This window comes from Argopecten irradians, chromosome 3, assembly GCF_041381155.1.
Source record: "Argopecten irradians isolate NY chromosome 3, Ai_NY, whole genome shotgun sequence".
Lineage (NCBI taxonomy): Eukaryota > Metazoa > Mollusca > Bivalvia > Pectinida > Pectinidae > Argopecten > Argopecten irradians.
This window is the reverse complement of record NC_091136.1, coordinates 3,245,609-3,257,722: the sequence shown is the minus strand read 5'-3', so window position 1 is coordinate 3,257,722 and position 12,114 is coordinate 3,245,609. Positions and strand designations below refer to the sequence as shown.

Sequence of the window (12,114 nt, the reverse complement as noted above, 5' to 3'; positions counted from 1 at the left end):
AAGTAAAGTGTAAATACAAAGTTGTGAATTCACAAATCTCAGAATCACACATTACTGTTTTGCATCTGATAGAATTATATATTGTACCCTTTCGAGTGAGTTTCTATTGTGACATAATGTACTTTCTAAGTGAACAAAAATGGTTTTATCAAAAATGGTTTTATCCAAAGAACATGATGTTGCACTTGATGCAAACACAATCCCTACCCACAAGGGCCAAATGACCTGACATACATGATAAATTTAATACTGCAAGCCCGCCACCTCTTGGTCGTAAGTCCAAATCCCATGATATTTGAGGCATATCAATATGTTTGTATAACTGAAGAGATGTCAAAAATTTTAATTGATTTATTTCTTCTATAAAATACATTCCAATAAACACAACAAATGTAAAATATCTGTCTTGTTAATCTATGTTAAGTATTGGTTTGATAACTGAGGCTTCGTTTCTTCGTGATGGCTAGGTGAGACGCCTATCGTCCCCTGGATCTGGCAATTTGGCAACATATCACAAACTAACTCTGTCACAATTTCAGGATCCTCAACACTCTTCAAATTATCTAGTCTCAAACATTTCAAATTCCTGAAAAAGAAAAAGAAAATGCAATACAATTTTTATGAAATATTAACAGATTTTTTAACAGCCAATTTTACTTTACATGAATTTGAGTGAATTTTAAGGTAAAACAAGTCAATTTTACAGGAATGTCAAGTGAAAAAAATGTGAATTTCACATAATAAAACATTCACGTCATTTGCCATCAATTTCGCATGAATTACACATTGATAACACATGAATAAAATTCATATGAAATCCATGTGAAGCAGTATTGGCTGTGAAGTTCTAATTAATGAATTTGGCAAAATACAATGTTGGCAATAGCAAGAAGTCTTGAAGTAAATGTGAAAAATGTATTGAGTAACCTATTTTTTGGAACATTACACATTGCTTGATGTGCCATTATCCTAACCTTCATGTAGATGGCCAATTTCCTGTTTAAACCGGTAATTAAAGGATAGTCCCCATACTCCTATTGTCCAATATCGTGTTATGAAAAATGACATTGTGTATCAAATAATTAAAGTGAACAGTCGGGCAAGGATGGCTAAAGTCGGTAAAAATGGTGTGAATGTATCCAGTATAATTTCTTATGAAATGGAAAAATAAAATCTCTCGTCAAAATCTGTCTCCGTACGAAGAAATTAATTTAAAGTATGGAAATTCTAAAACGTCCTTCCGGCTCACTATGTCCGTCGTTACATTTCCACGCAGCCTCCCTTTCAATGCTTTCAACTTTTCTTTACTTTAATGGTCAGAACTGGGAAACTAAGCAGAACTTGACCGTCGTATTAATATGTGAGAACTTTTGGAAGGCCAATGAACGCATTTAGACTGGTTTTCTTTGCCCGACTATTCACATTAAGTCTACACCAGGTGTTTTTAGATTTGAACCAAATTATAAATCTAAATACCGTATAGCTGGGTTTTTACGCGGATCAAAATTTTTGTGATTTGATCTAAAAACGACAAAATCAAATTTTAGTGGTTTTAAATTTTCGCAATATGGATTTCAAAGTTAGAAATCATTCAACCATTTCTCATTATTTCGGGATCAACTTTTTGAGATCCTGGCAATGTGCCGCAGAATTGCGAAAATAACATCCCTGAGAAAATAACCGCCTAAGTGGTAGCATAAAAAGTCAAATTCAGTGAAATTTGTTCTGGTTTTTTAATAAAAGGGAATCTAAGAAAAGACACCTAAAATTGTAATGATCGTTACTAGAGGAGGGGAAGTGGTCTGTTACAAGATTGTCCTTACTCAAGGTGATGTAGCCATGCTAGTCCACGTGCTGTAAGTGTGCCACAATTACTAATATCTAGGAATTCAAGGCTGTCTCGGAAAAGCCAAAGTTGTGTCAGACTGAAGTCGTCAAATAATTCAGTATCCCTGATACAGATGTAACGCACATGTTCCAGACTAACTATAACAAATGAAAACAAAAGATATAATCATAAATGTATTTTGTAAATTAGTAAGTTTTTTTTAAAACCTTACACATGTTAAGAGTGGGTTTTAGATTACTGTAAAACAACTATATTTTGTGAATATTAGATTTCCGATTTCCGTTGCAAGGATTTTCGCAGAGTTTAAGTTTCACAGATATAAAACTTGATGGAGATATAATGGGAATATAATTGAGCAAGATATTACAAGATATCAATTTATGTAGATACACTTTTGCAAACTTATCTTGATAGCGAAATTCGTGAAAATAAATCGCATACGAAAGAAAGTTGGTTTACAGTAGATACTTCATGTCACTGAATTTATTGAATAACCTTTGATCTAGATAGAATCTTTATGCCAATTAACACTGAAGAATCAATGTCATTCACAGATAGGATGCGTTGAGTTCCTTCCTATAATTCTTCCTTGAAAATTTTGATAACATGAGAGAACTATAATTGTTAAGTCTATGGAAAAACAAAATGAATAGACCATCCTTTACAAAATAAGACCAGAGTAAATTTAAATGCCTCATAAAGTACATATACTTAGTACGTATATCGAAGTAAGTTACCAAAATTTCTGTATGCCTCGAAAACCAACTGCACTCCAGACAGGTCCAATCCCTCGACTTTTATGTCTTTCATCCGAGTTTCTGGAAGAATCATTGATGTAGGGTTTTCCTGTAAGGATGATATCCACTCCTTAAACTGATAAAATTTAATTTTTCCGCCGTGGTTGATCACAAATTGTGCGGCTGACATTTCAGGCCCCATGGTTTGGTATCGTTGCTGATCAAAGCTACAGAAATGGAAAAAAATCCTCATTATGCATTTGAAGCTAATAAAACTAATACTACAGAAAAATCCTACAATGATTATCTTCTGTTTGACAATTTTTTTTTTAAGAAGTAAATTTTGTGTAATGTTGAAAGATTCTTGATGCCACAAAGGTGAGCTAAAAACAAGAAAACATGGAGAGAAAAAAATATCAGACCTGTGTTGGCTTTGGTATTTTAATGGAAGACTGCGATACTGAGATCATATCATAAAATGGCTGCTTCTATGAAAATGCTTACTTGTATATATACCAAGCTAAAAAATATCATCATACTTTACAGGCTAGCCTTTCCTTTTACCAAGTGCGACTGAATGAGAAAATTTAATACATGGAAATTTTTCGTAAAGCCATTGGGGGGCAGACATAGCAAAATTGGCCAGACCACCTATTTTAAAATCTGGTCTGGACTGACCGTCCGGCAATTATAGAGTACCGGAAGTCGGTAGAAATGGCAAGCGTGCTCATTTGATTTAACAAAATCGTTTTTTTTTAACCCCACAGCAATGAAGAATTTTAACTGCATAAAATAATCATAAAAGCAGCTGCATGGATATTATTAGCAGGAACTTATGTTTACTATTAAAATTCATATTAATGTTCGGTCCGAGTTACTCACCGTCCTTGCCAGCCATTTTTTTCAACTTTCGCAATGTCTGGTAAGGGGCACAATGACAATGAAGTATAATGTCTTACTTTAAGTCATATTGAGACTATATCAGACTTATACATAAAATTTAAGGGACTTCTCCACTTTGTATTAAATTACAACTTATCATACCTCTGTTGGCTTACTTTTCTTTTCTGTTCGCTCTTCTGTAAATCTTCTACAAGTTGCGGTAAAGACAGATCCTGGTAAGTTGTCCATTTTGTTTCAGGTGTTGGCCTCTTATAACTGATGGTCCAGGAATCGAGCATACGGTCAAAAAACCCTTTCTTTTTGTCTTGACCTTCTGATTGGTCAAAATTTAAATCTGTTGACCTTTGTGAAGATGACTGGTGTAACATTCTCCTAACAGTTGTTGACATTCTTTTTGAAAAAAACCTCTTGAAAAGGCATCTCTGAAAAAAATAAAACCCAGACAATTTTAATGAATCAATAAACAAGAGGCATAATGACCTAACATGTTGCCCGAATTGTATCATGTTGACCACAATTTCAATGCTTGCTGTCTAGATCTGTCAATATATACACTTTTGTTAATTTGGATGCAAACATTGCAGGCTTATATTTTTAATTAATTGCTACAGACATTTGTTTATTGGGTCTCTCGGTTTCTTTTGAAAAGTCATTCAGGATTATTACCAGTATTTTGAGCTGATCAGCCACAAACAAGGGCCCAAGGAGTCTGAATCCCTCACCTGGTGTCTGGTAATCATGGTGCATACTTGAGACATTTAATATCGGTTCTCTTGGCCTCTTTTCTGGGCTCACACTGACTTTCCAGTTTGCTTAGCAAAAGTTACAAAGGTAATTTTTTTTCTTTAGCAAATGAGAATTTCATTTAGCAAATTGTGAATTCACAGCATTTCATAATGAAAAACATTAAATTACTAAGGAGCATCAAATAATGTATTTTATGTATCAAGTGAAAAGTACACACATACAAAAGATTCTGATTATATTCATTAAACCATACTCCGTGGTACGTATTGTTACTTTACATCCCTTCAACATTAAAATGTATATATGGTACAGTAACTGATTAATTTATCAACTGTTTTAGACTTGCTATGAAAGTAATCCGAATGAAAAAAACTATGTTTGAAGCTCGTATCCACGTGATTGGATATCGAGTGTGTGAAGAAAAACTTTAGCATTTTTTGCGAATTAGGATGAATTTATTTTAGCAATTAGCCAGATCAATTCGTTATTAACGAAAATGCGAATGGGTAGCCTGAGCCCAGCTTTTCTAATTTTATTGACAAGAAATCATTTTTAAAATATTTTAACCGTTTTGATTGATTTGACCTTGAATGAAGATCAAAGTCATTCATTTGAACAAACTTGCATTGGTAGACTTTCATCCCAGCATGTCCCAGGCCCAATATCAAGTCTCTAGGCCTCTTAGATATTCAAAAGAAGTTGTTTTAAGGTTTTAGCCTATTTGACCCCTGTGACCTTGAATGAAGGTCAAGGTCATTTATTTAAACAAACTTGGTAACCCTTCATCTCGGCATATCACAGGCCCAATTTAAGGTCTCTAGCCTTCTTAGATATTCAAAAGAAGTTGTTTAAACATTTAAGCATAATTGTTTAATTGACCCCTGTGACCTTCATTGGCAGTCAAGGTCCTTCATTTGAACAAACTTGGTAGCCCTTTATCCCAGCATGTGACAGACCCAATATCAGTACCCTGCGTCTTTCGGTTATTAAAAAGAAATTGGACGCCGCACACTACACATGGTGCACAGCAGACAATAGACTGGGCACCAGTCTCTAGAATATTGAAAAAAAATCACTCATTAAGTTAGCTTGGTTATTTTTGTCTCTACTTCATGTCTGATTCCAGAAGTTACCAAGTTTCAAACAAGGGGGAGATAATCTAGTCTAGGAGAGAAAAGAACTCTGCTGAGAAATTCTTATCAACAACTTGTGTGGTGGCCAGTCCAGGCCGACGACGCCGGACGAAGCAAGATGACTATAGGTCATCCTGACTCTTCGGGTCAGATGACTTAAAAACATCCTGACCCTTCGGACCTACTGTAAAGAACCTGTTAAGTTAACTAACATGACATAGGCCTAACGATGTGATAATTATTTTGGTTAAATCACCATCAATAATTTGCAACCATCTGGATGACAGCGCAATTTCCTGAACAAATTTTCAGTCAGACCTTGCGCTGGTGAGATTCCTTGAATAATCACACAATGCCTTACTGAAAATGAAGTCATACGTACCGGTCCTGTCAGATTCGCCATGTTAAAAATCGCTTATGATCATAAAAAAAATCTGCTCTAATATTTGCACGTTGAAGCATGCGTCTGATAAAAAATGTAATTGATTCTCAAGTTCTTATGTAACGTATAATTTGTTGTCCTTTTCATCCAAAAAATGGAGTTAACAACACGTAAAATTTAGCACTTTTGATATTTGTGATAACAGGAGCGACACGTGTTTTGGAAGTTTTTCATTTAGCCGTCAGACCGACGAAATCATTAAACCTCCAAAACATGTAAACATGACAAAGAGCAGGCCTAGGTCCCTATCAGTTTATATAGACTCTAATTTATAACATTTGTAAATAGAGAAGCATCTATGTTGTTTTGACACTTTGAGTCAGCCCGTTTAATCTTTGTAAAAAAATGGGTCTGACCTAATATAAACGAAGGCGCTCCTAGTTCTGATCGCTGTACCGGTAAACTACGTAATACATATAGCCACTGTGACCGCTGCAGCTTGTCAGGCCATTTCGGAATTTCGCTTCATTGATGGCCTCATCAATTCTTATGAAGGTGAGGTATTCTTTAATACTTATGAGGCTTCCATCATTCTTTACATACATTTTATTTGCTTAGCGCTGTTAATGAGCTGAAGTTTGCATATAAATACATTATCAATAAAATACTTCATGTAATGGCTTTAAACAGTGATATTTTGCAAGCCTAAAACTCGTTACTGTGCTGCAATTGAACAGAACTAATTTCATTAATTGTTGGTATATACCCTGGCTAACTGTCAGTCTTACTGTTGATATGTAATTTGTGAAGCTGCGTGTAAAATACAGTAAAATATGAGAAAAATGTATATTTCTGGAGAAGACATAGAACTCGTGTGAATTGCATTGATGGAACCAAATAATCATGCCATCGTGTTCAGTTGTGAATATGCCAGGTACTCCAACAGTTTGTTTGGCAAAATCGGACCAGCAAATAGCGCAGGAGCCTAGTGTAGTAAATGCAAATGGCTGCTATAAATGGCGGATCAAAAATATCGCATATAAGAAGCCATCTCAATTGATACAAATGTTTTTTATAGACACCATAAGGTACTCTGAACATAACAAGAAGACTCTTCACGAAAAAAATAGTTCAAACAATCTGTTTGGGGCGAAAAATGCAAATTTCCGGAAAGAGCCTCAAAGTCCACATTTTAACTATTTTTTTTCGTAAATATTCTTCTTGTCATGTTCAGAGTACCTTATAGTGTATATAAGAGCACTTGTATCAATTAAAATGTCTTCTTATATGCTATATTTGTGATCCGCCATTTAAAGCAGCCATTTGCATTTACAACAATAGGCTCCTGCGCTATTCGCTGGTCCGATTTTGCCAAACAAACTGTTGGAGTACCTGGCATAGTCACTACTGAACACGATAGCATGTTTATTTGGTGCCATCAATGCAATTCACACGAGTTCTATGTCTTCTCCAGAAATATACATTTTTCTCTTATTTTACTGAAATTTACAAGCAGCTTCACAAATTACTTATCAACAGTAAGACTGACAGTTAGCCAGGGTATATACCAACAATTAATGAAATTAGTTCTGTTCAATAGCAGCACAGTAATGCGTTTTAGGCTTGCAAATTATCAATGGTTAAAGCCTTTACATGAACCTTAAATCTGCTAATAGCTGATGCAATAACAAACATCATTTGTAAGCTTAAACTGATATGCAATTACAGTTATCAATGACAGACGATGTGAATGGTATAACGTTATATAATCACATGTAGGCCTAGCGTGCAAACAAAATTTCTTACATACCCCGATGAAGCTAGAAAATAGTGGCATCAATGCTTAAAGATGCTCCACTGCCGACAAAGTATTAACGACACTCATCATTTTAACAATTATTGGTGTTTAATCATGTATATATATGTCTAAGTAACACAAAACATAATATGAAATAATTTATTTTGCATTTGGTCATTGCACAACCAGTACTTCATTCCATATATATATATATATAGGACATAGTGCAACAGATTTTTTTTGGGGATGCAATGAATTATTTTTGATATTTTTATCTTGAAGTTAAATTAGAAGCTCAAACTTAACAATAATGGTAATTGTGTAAAGTAAGTAACTTTTGTAACTGAAGAAAAAAATACCAAATCGTCTGCTCCTGTTTTTGATAGAGAAAAATACTATTTGTCAGCGTTGGAGCATTTTAATTGAATATTATTTTTCTTTTATTCAGAGTTGCCTGAAAACAGTAACATGTAGATTACAGCATGGGGATATCCTGGCTCAGACCCTGCACACCACCAATCCTAACTCCATCATATCTTCACTGTGGATGAGGCTTCTTGGTGTCATTAACCAGTAAGTCTATATGGTCCAGGGTTATCTTAGGATTATGTACATAGAATGACTGAGATCCCGGAGTTATCACAAATCCCGACAGAATCTGATGAATGCAAGAGGAATAATTTGTCTTATTTCATCTAATTTTCATTTAACGTAGACCGTCCCTTCTGTGACGTCATACGTTTGTTATGTCGCTATCCGAATCCCGACAAACGTATTTTATTTCCCCGTACCCATCTATTACAACCCGCTTCTGAAATTGGCATTCAAGCAAGTATTTCGTCTAGAACGTTTTCCAGTGTTAACTTGAAGTGTAGCAATCTAAAGGTGTGCCAATCGGTAAAAACTAACAAGGGGAAATGAATTCGTCTATTTTTTAACATTTTCAGGCCCAAATTTAAGGGGTATTAGGAAGCAAATAGGTCATAATTTGAAAAATAATGCGGTGAGGTATACTTTTTATTGGCTTTTCGTATTGCAAATAAGCCAATCTTCATGGAAATTCTAAAAAATTGATTTTTCTTGAGATCATTTTTTCAGAAAAAAAGAAAACATGACTATTTCTATGCAATTTTTCACTAAAATTGGGTCCCAACTTAATTTTAAAATAACGATATTTCGTTTTATTGTGGAAAACCCAGCTAATTGGATATAGCAATGAATTCTATATCACCTACTGAAGGTATGAACATGTTACAGGCATATTATTGATATGTAAAGGGATGCTATAGGGAGGAAATATCATTTATTTAAAAATCCTTAAAATCCGTATTATTAAGTCATTTGTACATATCTTTAAGCAACCCTGTAAAAAAAGTTAACCCTGTGACATATGATTTTTATGCAGATTTTTGTGATCAGGGTATACTTAAAATCAAAATATCAAAAAATGAACGAAATCTATGAGAGGAAACCAGAAGGGACGGTCTACCTTAATTTAAAAGCTCTATGAAAGAGGCTTTTTAAACATGTATTATCATTATATTTACTTTGATCACCTGTGGGGCCAAGAATATAATAATCTTTATGACCAATTGGACTTTATTCACAGTAACCCCAAAACAGTGTTAATTAGCTCTAGTAAGCACCATCTTCAATATTCCTGTCATGAATGTAACGGCAGTGATAGTAACCCCTAGAATATTGAGGTAGAGTAAGCAGTTGGTTAGTATACAGAGCCTATAGGTAGTTAGCTTCTCACTAAAACAGATTTTCCTAGAATTATTCGAAACAATTCAGTGGTTTGTGCCAACCTACCTCAGAAATTTCTTGGTTTTGTACACAGGGTATACACATATCGCATAAAAGAAGTCGGACCCGACAGAGCATGTGCTGAGTGGCTGGTAAAAAATGGCGGAGCAGTTCGATGGGTAGGATCATCGTCAAACAGCATTGAGAAAGACTTTAACAGGCTCCCACAGAATGTAGGGTTGAAAATCGAAGAGATCATTTGTGATGATGCAGTTGTTTTACCAAATGGCTTTGGATATTTGGGTAAGGAGACTGATTACAGAGAGCGAGTTTATGTATATATATATATAAACCATAAATAAAACAGCTTAAAGCATGTACCGTAATCGCCTTGACTAGTGCCCCTCCCCCATATAAGCACCCCTTTCCTTTTCTCGAGAAGAGTTGAAGTTGAGTTGAATCCCATGGATATAACGTTTTACAACATATGATGCCTCTAACATCAGCATTGTGTCCCATATTACCATGTACATGAACTTGCAAATCTTTTGCATGTGAATCACAACATGATAATGATAAAGGGCATATGCATTATTTTTGTAACACTCACAGATATTAATGTACCATGAGTACAGAAGGATTTAAAATATGTCTGATATTTTTGTTCACAACTTACATTTTGGTTCAGGCCTAAAAAAAAAAATGTATGTTTCAGGTACCCCTACCTACCCTAGATTTTACTTCTGACCCTAGCTATTTTATCACGCTTTTTCAAAACAAAAATGCTGTGTGTGAAGTTGTCAACTTAGATTTTTAGCCCACCATCACCAGATGGTGGGCTATTCAAATCGCCTTTCATCCGTGATTTTTTTTCTCTTTAGCAAGTAAGAATTTCATTTAGCAAATTGTGCATTCACAGCATTTCATAATGATAAACATTAAATGACTAAGAAGCATCTAATAATGCTTTTTTAGCATCAATTGTAAAATACACAAAAACTATACTCTGTCTTGCATATTTACTTTACATGTCTTACTTTACATCCCTTCAACATTTAAATATATATGGTACAGTGACTGATTAATTTATCAACTGCTATGAAAGTAATCCGATTGAAAAAAACCCGATGTTTGAAGCTTGTGTCCGCTTGATTGGATATCGGGTGTGTGGAGAAAAACTTTAGCATTTTTTCCAAATAAGGATGAATTTGTTTTAACAATTACCCAGATCGATTTGTTAATAACGAAAATGCAAATGGGAAGCGTGAGCCCAGAGTAGCCCTTTTATACTGGACATATTGGTGGATATTATTAGGGGACATTAGTCATTGACATTTATGAAAGTTTGTTGATGTGTAAGTGCGGTTTAATTATCGTGATACATATAATACCTATAACCAGATTAATTTTCAACATTTTCAATTCTTTAAAAAAAAAACATTTTCTTGTTACAAGTTAAGTAATTCCATCTTTGTATGTTACAGAGTTATCTCCCTTGTGGAGAGGTTTCCATTGTGACATCATTATTTTGGAGAGAAACTCCCATCGTTTTCTCTCGAAAGTATGATGTTAAGCTGGCAAACACACGATGTCACAATCCATACCTACCCGAGAGGGCATATAACTCTGTAGTTCAAATACAGAATACTTACCTGGTACATGTATCACACAAATGTTGATCCTTGATAATAATTCATTAATTGTCTACATGGTAAACAGTATGAAAGTGGTAATACGTTTCAGTTTGTTATTCTATCAGTTTCCATGGAAGAATTTTTGAATAATTCATTTCTGTCTTTTTTCAGCTGGATTAAAAGATGTGAAGAAGTTTACCCTACATAAGTGTAGATTTTCCTCTGATAGCATGTTATCCTCCCTATCGCATCACCTGGCCGACTCCCTGGAACATCTCCAGATCAGCGCCTGTCCTCGCATCACACAGACAGGCCTGGACGAGCTTCAACACCTCAAGTATGTCAAAATATATTGTTTGTAAAATAAAACTTCAACTGTCGAAGATCAAAGTTACCTATAACTTTGACCTTATAGTACAAAGATAGTGTAATCTATGACCTTGACCTTATAGTACAAAGATAGTGTAATCTATGACCTTGACCTTTTAGTACCTAGATAGTGTTACCTATAACCTTGACCGTATATTACTGAGATAGTGTTAGTCCAATGACCTTGAACTTATTATTAACTTCAACTTTTTAAAAATTGTGTAGTGTTTACTGTTAGCATTTCTTGAAATCCAATTTGTAAATAAATAAAAAATAACATAATTTTCTACATTTGTACATAGCAACTTGAATTGTATAACATAAGTAATAATTGTAGTTAAGCGATTGTTGACTTAATGTGGTTTTATTTTTATTTTTTTTTTTTTCATATTTTTTTTTGTTTACAGGAAATTACAGACACTTCTACTATTTGATTTAAAATGCATTGAGGACAAGGCAGCATGTGTTGAACAGCTGAAACAAAAGCTTCCATCAAAGTGTCAAATAGACTTCACTAATGGACAAAAAACCTAGACAGAGAATCTTCATCATAGATTAATTGAACAGTGTCTGACATTGATAAATTTACGGTCGCAAAAACAGACACAAGAGATAGCATATTGCTTTTCAATTTCTGCTATCAAATTTGATATTGGATTGTTTTGTTAACAGTATTTTATTTAATACAGATGTATTAATTGATGCTTTCCTATTGAGTAAATATAAACACATTGTATTGATTGACGACTTTTCATCTTTTGCTTTGAAAAAACCTGATTAAGTGAACCAACTTTCTTTCGTGTGCAATTTAAT

General features: G+C 34.3%; 2 protein-coding genes across 3 annotated transcripts; one reads left to right on the top strand and one right to left on the bottom strand.

Moving 5' to 3' along the window:
* Positions 1–336: 336 nt before the first annotated feature.
* LOC138317319 (distal membrane-arm assembly complex protein 2-like) lies at positions 337–5,852 on the bottom strand. Of its 2 annotated transcripts, none has more exons than XM_069258898.1 (5): positions 5,752–5,852; positions 3,631–3,911; positions 2,587–2,813; positions 1,824–1,986; positions 337–586 (listed from the first exon to the last, which is right to left on the bottom strand). In XM_069258898.1, the coding sequence occupies exons 1-5, from the start codon at positions 5,770–5,772 to the stop codon at positions 415–417; spliced, it is 864 nt and encodes a 287-aa protein (XP_069114999.1). In that variant the 5' UTR covers positions 5,773–5,852; the 3' UTR covers positions 337–414. The 2 variants fall into 2 exon arrangements, with proteins under 2 accessions (XP_069114999.1, XP_069114998.1); XM_069258897.1 differs by having other exon boundaries at positions 5,731–5,787.
* Positions 5,853–6,147: 295 nt separating this feature from the next.
* On the top strand, positions 6,148–12,042 carry LOC138317320 (ATP synthase subunit s, mitochondrial-like). The gene is made up of 5 exons (XM_069258899.1): positions 6,148–6,306; positions 7,998–8,122; positions 9,393–9,601; positions 11,104–11,269; positions 11,709–12,042. The coding sequence occupies exons 1-5, from the start codon at positions 6,283–6,285 to the stop codon at positions 11,833–11,835; spliced, it is 651 nt and encodes a 216-aa protein (XP_069115000.1). The 5' UTR covers positions 6,148–6,282; the 3' UTR covers positions 11,836–12,042.
* Positions 12,043–12,114: the final 72 nt, after the last annotated feature.

Coding starts and splice junctions, on each gene's coding strand:
- LOC138317319 (XM_069258897.1), bottom strand. CDS start 5,772: ATGGCGAATCTGACAGGACCGGTACGTATGACTTCATTTTCA. Junction 3,912..5,730: donor TACGTATGACTTCATTTTCA/GTAAGGCATTGT, acceptor TATTTTTTTCAG/AGATGCCTTTTCAAGAGGTT. Junction 1,987..2,586: donor CGAGGCATACAGAAATTTTG/GTAACTTACTTC, acceptor CATTTGTTATAG/TTAGTCTGGAACATGTGCGT.
- LOC138317320 (XM_069258899.1), top strand. CDS start 6,283: ATGGCCTCATCAATTCTTATGAAG. Junction 6,307..7,997: donor CCTCATCAATTCTTATGAAG/GTGAGGTATTCT, acceptor TCTTTTATTCAG/AGTTGCCTGAAAACAGTAAC. Junction 9,602..11,103: donor AAATGGCTTTGGATATTTGG/GTAAGGAGACTG, acceptor GTCTTTTTTCAG/CTGGATTAAAAGATGTGAAG.